Source organism: Scardinius erythrophthalmus (assembly GCF_964197995.2).
Source record: "Scardinius erythrophthalmus genome assembly, chromosome: 21".
Taxonomy (NCBI): Eukaryota; Metazoa; Chordata; class Actinopteri; order Cypriniformes; family Leuciscidae; genus Scardinius; species Scardinius erythrophthalmus.
This window is the reverse complement of record NC_138241.1, coordinates 31,197,788-31,213,409: the sequence shown is the minus strand read 5'-3', so window position 1 is coordinate 31,213,409 and position 15,622 is coordinate 31,197,788. Positions and strand designations below refer to the sequence as shown.

General features: G+C 37.4%; 2 protein-coding genes across 2 annotated transcripts; one reads left to right on the top strand and one right to left on the bottom strand.

The window, feature by feature from the left end:
• The first annotated feature begins 212 nt into the window (after positions 1 to 212).
• cccdc110 (coiled-coil domain 110 molecular ruler complex subunit) lies at positions 213 to 4,257 on the top strand. Its single transcript, XM_081351741.1, has 3 exons — positions 213 to 298; positions 396 to 2,185; positions 3,037 to 4,257. Exons 1-3 carry the CDS (start codon positions 288 to 290, stop codon positions 3,087 to 3,089), a joined length of 1,854 nt encoding a protein of 617 aa, XP_081207867.1. The 5' UTR covers positions 213 to 287; the 3' UTR covers positions 3,090 to 4,257.
• On the bottom strand, positions 3,265 to 12,678 carry hells (helicase, lymphoid specific). Its single transcript, XM_081351738.1, has 23 exons — positions 12,097 to 12,678; positions 11,920 to 12,017; positions 11,714 to 11,817; positions 11,283 to 11,405; positions 10,869 to 10,922; positions 10,758 to 10,782; positions 10,615 to 10,676; positions 10,493 to 10,531; positions 9,161 to 9,385; positions 8,646 to 8,804; positions 8,376 to 8,519; positions 7,843 to 8,039; positions 7,635 to 7,728; positions 7,326 to 7,487; positions 5,962 to 6,113; positions 5,734 to 5,878; positions 5,562 to 5,645; positions 4,876 to 4,995; positions 4,670 to 4,786; positions 4,374 to 4,533; positions 4,151 to 4,247; positions 3,948 to 4,024; positions 3,265 to 3,798 (listed from the first exon to the last, which is right to left on the bottom strand). The coding sequence occupies exons 1-23, from the start codon at positions 12,102 to 12,104 to the stop codon at positions 3,707 to 3,709; spliced, it is 2,538 nt and encodes an 845-aa protein (XP_081207864.1). The 5' UTR covers positions 12,105 to 12,678; the 3' UTR covers positions 3,265 to 3,706.
• Between the last annotated feature and the right edge of the window lie 2,944 nt (positions 12,679 to 15,622).

Genomic DNA, 15,622 nt, shown 5'->3' with positions numbered 1-15,622 from the left:
TTTAAAATCGGAAGTTTCACCAAAACATGCTGGACTTTACAAGTGTTGCATCTCACCAGAGTGATAAAAGAAGCTTTTGTGCTGCAGCTCTAATGTTACAGCCATTCAAGCAGAACTGGTTTGGTTCAAAACCATTTTTATAACGTCTTTCTTTTTTTTCCCAAGCGCTTGGCGTTGCCAGCACTGGTCCTGTTTCTATGGTGATAGACATTTTAAAACATTTTAAACAATGGGGATTGAGTCGCACAGTAGGCTTCTGTTGCAGTTCGTTTGGATGGTGGGAAGTAATGCAAGTAAGGTAAGAGCTTTTGAAGAAATTTATTTTTATTTAATTTCAGCATCAATAAAGTGCTTCTTATTACAAGTAAAGCTTTGTTTGCCTGAATCTCTTGCAGTACAAAGACATTTTCAACTCAAATGGACCCGAACGTCAAACGGACCAGAAGGTCTGTGCACAAGTGTAAACTTGATGGCATTCAAGACACACAGCAGGGCTTAGACAGACCAATTCCTGATAAGTTAGGCAGCCATCAGCCAGGAGCCACCAGCAGTGAAGTGCAATCTAATGACATGCTTTTTAGTGGGTGGAAGAAAGGACAAGAACTCCCATGTGCTAAATCACAACATGCTTCAGCGGATACCCTTGAGAACAGGTTCCTCAAAGTGCGACAGAGTTTACTACAAAACACAAATGGAAATGTCAATCAAGATTTTAATGAGCAGACAATGGAATCCCTGCACAGAATTCTAGCCGGAGCAGATCTGCTTAAAAAAGAAGAGGCTACAATGAGTATCCTCGGGTCAAAATATGATTTACAGATGGGCAGTAGCTCTGAAGCTTTACACCTACCATTCGCTTACTTGATTAGGTCTAATTCAACAAGATCTGTTGAATGTTCCTCAAACCCACCCAAAGTCATTTTGAAGGAAATATCTAAGGGCAGAGAAAAAAGCAGAGCTGACAAAAGTTCATCTTTCAAGGGCAAACATCTTGACTTCTTTGAGGTCGTGAAGGAACAACTGCAACAGAAGGATTTGGAAAACCAACATCTTGTCCATTTGTTGTTGGTCAAGCAACAAGAACTGAAAGATATGAAAGAGAAATCAAAGCAAAAGGAGAGAGAAACCCAACTTATTGCTGAAAAGCTGAAATGCGAGGAGCGGAAAAATACAGAGATCACCACCAGGTTCGATCATACCTGTGAAGATATGAAGGAGGAACTAGCTGAAGCCAAAAGTAACAACAAAACTTCGATGAAGCAGCTCAAAGCACTGATGGAGAAATATGAGCGTCTCAAAACACGTGCTGTCACGATGAAAGACCAGCTCAACCAGGAGCTCAATGAAAAAAGGAGCTGTCAAAAATCATTAAAGAAGCTTCAGGAGGTGTCTCAAGAGCTGCTCACCAAGCAGCAACTACTGGAGGAGCACAGAGATGTAGCAGGACGAGATCTCGCTTTGTGTAGAGAGACCTTGCAGTTGATGGATGCTGAACACAAGAAGAACATCAGCATTAATCAGAGGCTTGAAGAGGAGGCATCGGCCATGAGAAGTGAATCTGCTAACCTCAGAGATCATTTACGTAAAACTCAGGAGAAGAATAAAGAGCTCATTCAGTCGACGCGCTCCAAAGAGTCCGACAATGAGAAGAACTTAAAGGAATTTCAGGACATGGCTGAAAAACTGAACGCTGAGCTGGAGAAGTGCCGAACAGAAAGAGACAAAGCACTTCAGCAGGTGGAGACCATGAAGTATGAATCGAAATTGATTCATAAGAAGCAGAGAGTGGAGATACTTCAACTACAGGAGCAGCAGAATGCCTGTCTGCAGCAGTCCGACGGTTTGAGAAGAGAGTGCGAGACCTTGATGGAGATGGTCAATAAACTCAAGACAGACAAGCAAGTCCTGACAGAGAAGCTGCAGAACATTCATAAGGAAAAGATGGTGTCTCAGATTGCAAGCGCCAGGGAGGGAGAACGACTCAAAGAGGCCATTGGTTTGCTTGAGCGAGAGAGGGAGGTGCTGTTAGCAGAGATGGAAGACTTGCGGAAGGATTACCTCGGCATCAGCGACAGGATCACACAGAAGATGGGCCACATGGATGCAGCTGATCCTCCCATGACCATTACTGACATCACAACAAAACATCAAAGAAATGCACAGAAGTTCTCACCTACTGATGATGGTATGATTTCTGATTCCTAATATATATAATCTGACACCGCTTGTTTTTATTTTAATGGCTAATGTATTGCAAATTATTATCAATGAAATTAACACAAATATCTGAATGTATTAGCACTTGAGCTGCATGATCTCTGACCCTTTGTTCAAGAAGTTGAGGTCAATGTTATATTTATTTGATTTGTCATTTAGAAAGTGCAAAATCTTAAGTTTGAAAAAAAGTTTTAAAATGTCCCAATGAGCTTTTTAAACAGATCAAGTGATATTCAAGACATTTATGTAATGTTAAAAAATATTTCTATTTCAAATAAATCCTGTTCTTTCAAACGTATTGCAAATTATCAATGAAATTAACAAATATCTGAATGTATTAGCTCTTGAGCTGCATGAACGTTATATTTGATTTGTCAATTAGAAAGTGCAAAATCTTAAGTTTGAAAGTTATAAAATTTCCCAGTTTAAATGGGCTTTTTAAATGGACCCTTTGTACAAGAAGTTATCAATGTTGTATTTGATTGGTCAATTAGAAAGGGCAAAATCTTAAGTTTTAAAATTTCCCGGTTTAAATTAGCTTTTTAAATGGATCAAAAGTAATGTAAGACATTATGTAATGTTAAAAATTTCTATTTCAAATAAATTCTGTTCTTTTGAACTTTAATCAAAGAATCCTGAAAAAAAATAAAAATTAAGAAGCACAACCGTTTTCAACAAATGTTAATAAAAATTGTAACATTTTGTGTACATGCCCATTAAGTCAAAGACACTCAACTATATGAATCCTGTTTGGAATGCAAATATTATCTCGTAATATTTTGCATTGCATTTTTCAAATGAATTGTTTCTTTCCTACAGTGATCCAGGATATAAGAAGAAAACTAGAAGAGGAGAACAAACAGCAAAAATGAACTTGAGTGATTTTGTCTTCTGATGGACATGAGCTACATGCCCTGTAGAGCGAATGCAGGCATCTGTTGGTTTGTTCCCATCACAGCTATTGTATGCACGCGCAAACTTCCATGTAACAATGCACTTCTGCATCATATTCTTCTAAATGCAAAAATGAAATAAACTTCACAAATACTGAATATAAAATATTTATTATATTTCAAAGACATGAAAAAACAAAAACAAGGAACGTTTGTGTTCTACAGTATTCTAGCAAAGTGCTTTGAAGCAGTTAGCATGTAAATGAATCCTATTCAGTCAACTACATATGAAATGTACAACAGTATTTACAGAGAAGCCAAAGTAGGGGATTCTTTTCGTTAGTGCAAATCCCCCCTCAAAAAAAGAGACATGAAACAAAAAAAAAAACTGTTAAAACAGATAAAATAAATTCATAACCAAGGATGGACTGATTAAAAGCAGCAGTGGTGGTTTACATAAGTCTAAAATAGAAAAGATCTCAATCTTTCTGTATAACCAGCAGGCAGCTTTTACACCAGTTAACATTGCTTGATCAGATTAAGCAGTGGGAAAAACTCAACTTTGGCCTAAAGGCAAGCTTCAAGTGTCTAAGCTCTCAAGACAGGCTGATGTCAGCATTGTCATCTTTAGTCTCAATAACTTTAAACACCCTGTCCTTCTCCTGTTTCAAACGCGTCTTGGCTTGATCTGAAAATGGAGATTTGATTTGCATTAGATGAGCATTACAATATCCAAGTATCATTACTTATTACCACTACTATGCAGTAGACTGAACACACATTACATAGACAAAGAAACATTAAGATCTGAGATGTGAAGGACATTGATGTACTTACTCGTTAAATCACTGCGGTCCAGCAGGATCTCCAGATCTTTGTCACTGATGACCTTTCCTTTAGTGCCTTTCACTGCCCTGCAACAGCATGAATCATGTCAGGACAGCGTCTAATGATGCAACTAACAATGGAGAATTTGGCAACACTTTGTGATGGATAAAAAGTCTTGCAACAGTTGAGATATGCAGTATGAATATCCGTACCCGTCGTAGTCTCTGGACTTCAGCAGTTCTACAAGCTCATTTACATCCATGCAGCTCTTGGTCTGTTTGAGATCTGCTTTATAACCTTTAAATTTATCTATAATGACAAACATAAGTGGGAGAGAAAAAAAAAAAAGTCACTCATTGCAAAAACTAGATCAATCCTTAAACGGTTTAATTAAATTCAAAAGTTGGTAATTTGGCCGTCTCAATAGCTACATACTTTTATGAATGACCATCTTCTCTAGCTTTCTCTTGGCAGAGGCTCTCTCCAGGATCTTCTCATCAATGGTGTTGGCCGTAATGAGGCGGTAAACCATCACAGGCTTTGTTTGCCCAATACGGTGACACCGATCCTGTGCCTGCAAATCTGCCTGAGGATTCTGAAGATGAAATTCACAAAATATTATATGCTGAAGAGGCTTTTCATTCACACAAAAATGATTGAAAGAACAGAATTTTAACCTTGAACTCTAAATTGGTTTAAAAGCATGCAAAATACAAATAAAACAATCATACCCAGTCACTGTCAAATATGATGACTGTGTCGGCAGATGTGAGGTTGATCCCGAGACCACCAGCTCGAGTGCTCAGGAGGAAGAGGAACACCTCTGGATCAGCAGCAAACTTCTTCATCTGCATGAAAAATAGTGTGGGTTGTGTTCAGTGGACAGTTGACTAACTGTAATGCAATGGCAATTTGTGTTAACCAAACTGCTGCTCACATTCTCATCTCGGTCTGTATAGCTCATTGAGCCATCCAGTCGGCTGTACTCGTAACCCCTGAGATAACAGTAATCCATCAGAATATCCAATATGGAGGTCATCTGGCTAAAAATCAGCACCTGTTGAAAAATAAAAAAGGATGTGGATGCAATTAAGACCAAAATTATAAATTATAGTTTTCACCATTAAGTAGCACAACTGTTTTCAATATTGATGAAATGTTAATTGCAAACCAGCATGTTAAAATAATTCCTGAAGAATCATGTGACTCGAGACTGGAGTAATGTTGCTGAAAATTCAGCTTTTTCATCACAGGAATAAAGTTACATGTTAAATTTCACATTTTTACTGTTTTACTGTATTTTTGATCAAATAACCGGAGACTTGGCGAATGAGACTTTATTTCAAAAATATTTGTACAAATATTTTGAATGGTAGTGCAGATTCAAAATTAATGCAGAAAGCATTGAACATCTTTAGGAAACTCAATTGCCAAATAAAGTGCTGTACTGTTAGAATCAAATATCCAATGTATCACTCAGTCCTACATATAATCCACATACAACAATTTTATACAGGCAATTAAATGTGCGCACAACTGGCTTACTTACAATCACAATGGATTTTGACACTTACTGATAGAGAGGTTAATCATTAAAATGCATGTATGACAAGTGATCATTACCTTGTGCCCTCTTCTTTTCAGTTCAGGAAGCATTCGATCCAGGATGAGAAACTTCCCTGATGCTTCCACCAACTGCTCATCAATCTGTCCCAATGAGATGATTATTGCACTGGTTCTATTGCCTTACAAATGTGATCACTCATAATTCTACATCTAGTATTAAGTGAAGTACCTTGAAGTCTCCAGTGGCAGGGTCCAGAGGATACTCTATCAAGTAAGCATGGTTGCAGCACCTCTTGAGCAGCATCAGTACGTTCTGCAGTTTCAAGTTGATTTGAGCATCAACCGGCACAAACACATCCATCACTGGACTGGGGCTAAAGAGAGAGTAACCATGTCATGTCAAAAACATTGTTTGTGACATTAAACAGCTGAGTTTAGAGCAAATTGGTAAACTGACCTTTCCTGACTCTCCATCTCTTTCTGAACTTTCTCTAGATATTTCTCAAGGTCTTTCACAGAGTCAGTGTCCTTCTCAGAATAGTCCACCAGCTTCCTGGTCCTGCGTTTTGGCCGGCCACTGGACGTCAGCTGCACAGGTCCCGAATCATCCTTAAAGAGGTGTAATAAAATACATTAATCAATCATGAAGAAATACTCAACCACAATCTAACTTTCAAACTTTCATTTAATATTTAAAAGCCTTGTTCACAAGATGAATATTCAGCACAATAAAACATTTTAAATTAAATGAACAGCATATTAATGCATCTGTTCATTTGGTGTTCATGTATTTGATGTATGATGCAAGACCTTAGCGAACTCAAATTTGAGTGGCTGTATGAAAACATGTAAATACAGCAGGGCTTTCTTCTCCTGGTGACAGAAACAGAAAGTTACAGCACTTTATGTACTGGAGTAGGTATTTCTGCTTTTCCATAAGCGTCACCAGAATGAATTTGCATTTTTCACGTATTGGTCTGAATAAATTGCATGACAAATCGGACTGCATTTTCATGCTGAATATTCGTGTTTGTGTGAACAGGCCTTAAAGGTGGGATTAGTAGTTTTTGAAATATGCTGTTTGGATGTTAGTCAGTCAACAACAAATGTCAACCAATCAGCATTAGGGCATTAGCCAATCAGTGCATGACGGTGGAGGAGAGAGAATGAGCAAGAGGGAGATTTGAACTGAAGAAAGACTTCAGAAATAGAGATGAGACAATACAAAGAGAAAAGCTCAGAAGAAATTACTGGAAAAATAAAGGGTTGTCTTGGGAAGATCTTAGTACCCGTGTTAATATTAGAAACACTGTCCAGCGCTGGAGAAAGCTGAGCGGGAAGGCCTGAAAACAGATACTGAGGTTGCTTTGATTCAGGTCCACACGTGAGTAACACTGGGTTTGAGTGTCATAGTGTGTCTGGAGCTGCTGTGCTGTTGGCAACTAACAACCATCTCTTGTTAATAATTACTATTGTGTACATTAATTTTGTTCATTCGTTCATCATCTGCGCTTTATTTTTCGTGAAGCATTATTCTGTTGCGCTTCTGTATATACAGACATCCACTCTTGGATTGCGTGCGTAACGGAGGCCAGTTAATGAAAGTCGCGCAGACGACGGCTAGTGAATGCGGTGTATAGCGTCATTGTTAGCGCACTCGCCTCGCTTGCAGGGGGATCGGGGTTCGAAACCGACTCAGAGCAGGGCTGTTAGGATTGGATTGTATGTTGTGTTTGTTTGGTTTGATTTCAAATATCAACATTGGCCAACAGCATATTTCAAAAACTACTGATCCCACCTTTAACACTGCATAAAACTAACCTTCTCCTGACCCAGCATCTTTGCTATAGTCTTGTTAACAATGGCCATGTAAAAGGCCTCCTGTTTGTTGGTGAGGGGTGCGTACACAACAATCTCTTTCTTAGGTGGAACCTCCAGTGTGACATCTGACTTCAGTCTTCTCAGAAGGAAGGGTGTGAGGATCTGAAAAAGTTAAAAATGGCATCAGAACCACAAGCAAAACAACAGAAAAATTATAGACTTACAAAACGGCTAGTTGGTCGAAGAACATTTAAGATTGTGTAGCTTTAGCAACATCTACAAAACTTTATTATTGTCAAGTGAAGATACCTGATGAAGCATGTGAAGGATCTTCTGCTCTCGCTCACCAGCCACAATATTTTCTGCGTCGGAAATGGTGCTAATGTCAAACCAAGACTCAAAACTGCAGGGAAAAATATTGTCAAATATTAAATACAGAGTTTGAATTTACATGAAAAAAAATATAGAATCTTCTATTCAAGAATAATCTGCATGATAGGAGCCACATGTGACTTACCTTCTCAGATCATCAAACACATCTGGAAGGAGGAAGTTGAGGAGAGACCACAGTTCAGACAGGTTATTCTGCAGGGGGGTTCCTGTCAGGAGCAGTTTGTTATCAGCTGGCAGCATCTTTAGTTCTTGCACCAGCCGACAGTTCAAGTTTTTAATCCTGTGGCCCTCATCCACAATCAGATAGTTCCAGTGGAAATGCTGAGGAGACAAACATAAGAAGTCCATTCATTCAAAACTGCTTGGTCCTGCCCACATCTTTGGTTAAGTGGCACATACTTCCATGTTGAGAAAATTAAGACATTTTGATGAAAGATTAAACGTACAAAAAGTCTTGTCCTGATGAATTGTGCACAAGACGACCAGGGGCATAAACATATGTTAAGACGCCCTTGGCTAACTGCTAGTTGGTCAGACTAGTTAACCTGTCTTACTTTTCAGATTCAAAGTAGACCAGTCTAAGTTTTTATGTAAATGACCGGCTACAGATTACTTTTTGTATGAGAGTACCAAATATGCAATTCCCGATCGGTTTACCTGAAGAGACTTCCGGTCTCTCATGGCTATTTCAAAGGATGTAACAACAACAGGGCACATTCTGAGGGAACCCTGGTGCTGACGGATCTTTTTCACCAGGCTCATCCTCTCTTTTTGAGGACCATGATACAGCAGGACGGACACCTTAACATTGAGAGCAAGAGCAAAAAAGACAAATCAATAGTTAAATGGATGAAAGCTGTCAAATTGTTAGCTCTTGTCTTAAAGTAAAAATTTCACTGAAGATGAACTACAGTTATTGATTCACACCTCTGGGGTGAAGCGCTTGAACTCCGAGATCCAGTTTGGAAGAGTGGACAAAGGAGCCACAACTAGGAAGGGTCCAAGGACCTTCTTCTCAACCATCATTGCAATATGGGCAATGCACTGTATGGTTTTCCCAAGACTGATGCCATTCTCCCATAACATCTACAAAGCAGACAAAACAGTTTATTAGCCATTATACAAACATAATACACATTTACACAACTTCCTTGTCTTCCAACTCACAAGTATGAGAGCATTAAGACATGAGTGTTTGGTTAAAATTTAACCAGCATACACAATTTCAAAGCATACACATAATATTGAGATACATATTGAACATCATCCAGGGCTGCGTTTCCCAAAAGCACCGTAAGCTTAAGTTGATCTTGCCACCAATGGTCTCTACGATCAACTTACGATGCTTTAGGGAGAAACAGCCCAGCTCTCTTCAGACACTGAGGATTCCTATACTGCCCTCTGCTGGTCGTTACTCATTCAGGACTGCTAAATGTACTCACCCTGAGCCACTCGATGCCTTCCACCTGGTACCACCTCATCACACCCCCAGTGAAGAGACTGGGTTGCTGTGCAGGTACCGGTTGGCCGTTCACAGTTCTCTCTGGATCCAGCATCTGCTTGCTGTTTTCCCGCATAGTCTCAGACAGCCTGCTTTTAATGTCCGAGTTTGAGTCACTCAGCTGCTCTATATCCTCAGCTTCCAGTTTTACTGATGCATGTGCCTCCTTTACAAGACAGATCAAGAAAAGTTATGTAGTTCATTAGTCTAACTGTAGGTTTTATATGATATGGTTGCCAAGCAATGTTGCAACTTGGCCTTAATACAAAGAGTGCGCTCATCAGCATTTTACAACAGCTTCAAATGCTGTTCATCCAAGCAGAGTTAAAGTCCAAAGTATACCCAACTATAAGTTTTCTATGCATACGCTATAGTGCGCATGACAAATTTTGTCAACAGCACAGTACATGCATACTGTATCTTGATTTTTCTAACTGTGCGCAAAATGTTATTGGCTTCAGTCAAAAAAGAAATGGACAACAAATTATTCCAGTAGAACCCAAGAACAGTAGATCACAGGGGGTAAAAAGATAAATGCAACTGTAGTTTAAACATGAACAAGGACATTTTTTAATCCCTTTTTTTCAATCAGACACTGAAATGTGAAACCTCAAACATGACTTATATAGGACTATTTTATTGATTAATTTTTATATACTGCATATTTATTTTGTTTGTGTTCTGACCTCTGACTCTTCATTCAGTGTTAAGGCTACTTGTCCGTTGGCCTGATAATGTTTGCACTGATATTTATCTTTTAAGGGTTTCAGTTTGCTGTATATTTATTTGTTTGTTTATTGTTTATATTTATGCCCTACATTTTAAAAATATTTTCATAAAATTTAGTTGTTGTTTTTTTAAGATAAGACTGTAATTTATATTATAGGCTATTTATTTGTATGCATTCTGATCTCAGTAAAGTTCAAGCAATGTTTACCAGCGACGCTGCGACAAACTGTATCCACGTGCTAGAGCGCAAATTTAAAGGCCATTTTAAATGCTCATTATTATGGTTTAGAATTTCACCCCAAAAAAATAACTTAAAATGAACAACTAAAAGCCGACTAGGATAAACTTTAGTCGGTGGCAGCCCTAACGTTGACCGCATGTGTTTGTGCATGGCGTGCTATCAAATGAAGTATACTTTGAAAGGCTACTTTTGACTGTGTGCACAATTATACTTGAGTATAATTTGATCTTTAGAGTTAAAACAATGTCATAAACTGATTTTACAATGCCTGAAAACAAAAGCCATAAAAGAATAAAACTTTACCTCCTCCATTTTTGGTTTTTTAGCTTTTGACAGAATTTCCTTAAAAGAGAGAAAAATCCACATCAGTAATTAAAATACACATTTTTTTGGTGTCACAAAAACAAACAAAACTGACGACTCACCTCTTTGGAAATGACATCTGCGATTTTGTAATCCTCCTCCCTTTCACGCTTCTTTCTCTCAACTATAAACAATTAACAGATTAATGTATTGCACACCAAACACTGTATAAACACTTCTTTGAAATGCAATCTGAGGGGCCTACCTTTTACGGTCTTTTTAGCATTGCCCTGCAGAAGACATGAAAATCAATAATTACACCTTTACTTTTATTTAAATGGGTCAAAATGTTGTAATAAAGCAGGATCACACTTACCTTTTGCTTCTGACTAGTAGCTTTCTTTTCCAGTCTCTCTTTTTTAAGTTTTTCCTGCATTTTTAGAAAAAGGTTTTAATTTCTGGATTAAAATGCAGCAATCAATAAGATTGTGCATAATGTTGATTATGTTGAACAGAATCATAAGATTTATTTAGTGTGGTGGATATCACACTTCAATGAAGAGTGAAGAAAAAAGGCAGGTCTTAAATGCCTTTTAAGTCGCTGTACAACAGGGGCAGGTGTTGCAAAGCAACTACGGCACACAGTTCTCTGCTCACACACATCAACATCCGTGCCATTCCACCATGTTACAATTCATTTCAGATAAACACCTTCAAGTTAGATTTACGTCCGGAAATCATAAACCTCCAGCAAGACAACTCTTTCCTGTCTTTTGAACACAATTCGTACCTCTTGCTGCTGTTGCTCCATCTTTGTGAGCAGAAACTTTGAGTAAATGTTGCTTTTCTCCAAAAGGTGCTGAAGTCTTTTAAAACGCATGTCTTGAGAATCTTTTTCCCATGTCTGCCTGGCCTGTTAAAACAGCATTATTATATAAAAAAATGAGTGTAAATTGTTTTTAATTTATAAAAATAGTGACACTGCAAGAGCCTCAAGGGTCTATACATTTTAAATGTCTTTTCCATTACATTTACAGTATGTTATTAATGGATAAGAACAAAATATTTAATAGGGATTGCAGTTGCACTCATAAAGACAATGACATTTTGGAGCTGAATACAACTAGATAGCCATGCTTTTTCAGGATCTATTTTTAAATTTTCCTTATATTTCCAGGTTTTCATATCAATATAAATAAGGTTCTTTATATAACGGGTTACCTCCTCCATCATTTCTCTTTCTTTCTTCTCTCCCTCCTCCACTAAATGCTTCTCCTCCTCCTCCATCTCTTTGGTAATAAGCATCTCTCCAGGCTGGATTTTTTCTGTAACATGCAGGAGATTAACTGAATGTTGCATGGACTTGCACAGACAGGTCTGACACCGTTTCTAGAGGATTTACTGTGAATGTGATTAGTTTTACCCACCCATAGTGGTCTCCTCCACTGCAGTACCTTCTGGCTCTTCAGATTCATTAGGTTTGGGGCAGTGAGGAGAAACACTGCGGGTCTCTTCTTTCACAATGCTGCAACGTAAAAGTGAAGTCAATTAAAACATATGGCTCTGCCAACACCTTATACTTCATCCACAAAGAAGGCACTTACCCACTCATTTCTGCAGCTTTCCGGGTAAACTAGGTGTAGAATTAAACGTTTCCGAAACCTTATCAAATAACTGTTGTGCAGTTCAGTTGGTAAAGCAAATATGTCTAACTAATGACCGGATTAGGTAACATACAACAATGCCTTACACAACAAAAATAAGAAAGCGTTTTGTAACTGCAGAAAGGAATGCAAATAGCAGAAATGTACCCGAAACGGGGCCTTTTCTTTGCAAAAAAACTATATAAAATTATACAAACGCTCTCCTAAAAGCACATGAGTCGCAAACACACCGCCAGCAGATACACCAACAGCGCGCCTGTAACGTGAAACTTTGCAATAGGGCGCGAGGCGTTTCGCGCCACTGTGGACGAAACCATTACAGCTCACATATGGAGGGGTGTACGTCTAAACTTTGTTCGTTTAATGACTCGATATTATTGATATACTATATAAACATATTGCTATGAACAGTTGAATTACAATTAAATAAAGACTCCCTATTGCTTATTTTTGTAGGCAAGCTTTTAAACAAGTCTAAGTGCTTGAGATGAATTAATAATTAATTTGAACCCCTTTTACTGCGGTGCGGATGCAAACAGCCTAGTTGATATTTCCCGCGAAAGTACAGTTCATTCGGTGCAACAAAGAGGAATGTGGATGTTGAACGTAACAAGATTGATGTTGAACGTAACAAGATTGTTTGATCTATCCGACACACACACGTGACACACACACACACACACACACACACACACACACAGTATTTATGTATAGAGCTGTTCAGTCCTAACAAACACTCTGAGGAGAATTAACGTTAGCTTTTAATCGATGGGTTTCCTAAAATAACGTCATTTGGGCAACTAACTTACATTTTAGAAACGGCGGCGCTTTACCCTAATGACTATGTGTGTTTGTAATTACACAGTAAAGTATCATTTATGTCGTAGAACAAAACGTGCAATTTCTTAAATTGTCCACAAACATTATTGAATTGAAAACCGCTATTCTAGTAGAAACCCATATGAAATTAGTAGAATAGGTAGTTTCATGACTAAACAGCACTTGGAAGTGGAGAAGTCAAACCTGTGGCATAAAGATGATATGTAGATGGGCAGAGCTCGAAGAACCTTGGTCACGTTCTGTCAGGTCTCACATTGCTGTATAACTTTCACAATGATGTAAAATTAGCTATATATAGGCTGATATGAAAGGGAAATTATTATTATTAAGAGTAATGAGAGGTGACTCCGCTTCATGTCGTGCCCTAAACACACTTTGCTCAAGGTAAAATCACTTACGTACTGTACAGTGTACAACCTCAACTGACGAACCTGAACCTGAAAATGTTCAGTTTGTTCACAATAATAAACAATTGTTCCTCCCTTAAACAGTATGACGTTTACGGTTACCAAGCAACGTAGCATTAATAAACAATTTTATATCGTCGTAAAGGCAAAAGTTTAACCCTCAGTGGGACTAGTTATGAAATCACAGCTAAAGAAAAAACTAAAAAACTTTATATTTTACATTTAAGGCTAAACTTTTCAAAAATTAGTTTTCTTCTACATCTGACCTTTGACCTTTTTAGGGTGCCGTGCCGTCATTTATAACTGACTTTGTCCTAGGGTAGAAGTTATTTTTGGCAAATTGTCTGAAACTTCACACACATTCAAATGCATTTTCATTATCTGAAAATTAGTGAAAAGTTCTTTGTGTTTAAAAAAACAAAACGTTAAAAAAGCTATATTAACATCCTAGTTCATCTTCTGCTAGGCTACTAGGCTATATTTCATTTGGAAATATATTTCAACTGTCTGGAATCTGATTATGTAATTATCATTATATATAATAATCAGTTACTATACCCAGCACTGCATATATATTTATTTACTTATTTAATAGATAGATAGATAGATAGATAGATAGATAGATAGATAGATAGATAGATAGGTAGATAGATAGATAGATAGATAGATAGATAGATAGATAGATAGATAGATAGATAGATAGATAGATAGATAGATAGATAGATAGATAGATAGATAGATAGATAGATAGATAGATAGATAGATAGATAGATAGATAGATAGATAGATAGATAGATAGATTTTTGTTCTTTAACACATCTAATGCTATGGTCTGAATTAACCACAAAGTGTCAGTAGAGAGTTGCTTTTCTGCTTTTCTTTGATTCCCAGTTGAGTTCAAATTAGGTGAGCCTGGCCCTGCTATTGGCTGCTGAACACATATTGTGTAGTGCAGTGGCTGCATTTATAAGGAAAAACTCTTATAATATACTTACTATTCTTGATTTGTTTCACATTCTGTACTTAACTGTCTACACTTCTGATCTGTATTAATTGCAGGCTTAATTATTTTATTATTAATACTGTCCTGCTTATCCCAATGGTTTAATTCAGAAAAGCTATTTAAAGACATGTGCTTCACAATGTGTAATAGAGTGTGTTTCTGGATTATTTCAATATAATTCTTGAAGTTAATCTAACACATGTTAATTTAGAAAAATGTTCTGCAATCTTAGTAATGCATGATCAATGAACATAATTGCGCTTTGCTGAAAAACACGTCAACTCATGCTTTATTGCTTTTAATTTGATTTTGAGTGCACACTCAGTGGACTCTGAGCATAAGCCAACAGCAGTGAAACAAAGGTGGCTCTGAAATTCTTCACGCTTGATAAGAGCAGATCCATTTACAAAACAGCTTTTCGTCAAAGGACAGGACTCCCACTTGAGCACTGTCCCAGAGCAGTCTTATCTTTCCTTTGGGAGAGTGTGTGCTCTGCGTCACAGCCTTCCTTCCTTTCTTCCATCTTGAAGAATGAACCGCTGCAGATGCCACAGAGCCTGAGGCCAAACCTGCCCAAATTATGCTCGAAATCCAATAGCCTCTCATCCAGTGATAGGACAGAATGTGTCAGGGAAGGGTTTCATTCATTCAGGTCATTGTAAAACGTAAAAAAAAAAAAAAATTACAATAGGCTTGAGTGGCTTTTGATCAATTTACATTTCAGTCTATATTAAAGGAATGTTCAATACAAGTTAAGTCCAAGTGACAGGATATGTGGCATTACGTTGATTTCCACAAACAAAATTATTATATCTTGTGCCTCTTTTTCTTTAAGATGAAAAATCGCTAACTTTACAATAAGGTCTAATTTGTTAACATTAATTAATGCAAACATGAATTAACTTTAATTTTTTTTTACAGCATTTACCTATTTTAATCTTTGTTAATGTTCATTAATAAAAATACACGTGTTTATGTTCGTTCACAGTGCATTAACTATGATTAACAGATACAACCGTTGAAATTAACATTAAAATTAAATGATTTAAAAATATTGTTTATTGTAAGTTCATGTTAACTGCATGATGTTTATTAACAAATGAAACCTTATTGTAAATGGGTAACCGAAAAATCTCTACCATTCATGCATTCAACATTACATACAGTATATATAAAAAATATTTATTCTGACTTCGCAAACCTGCTAAGATAAATG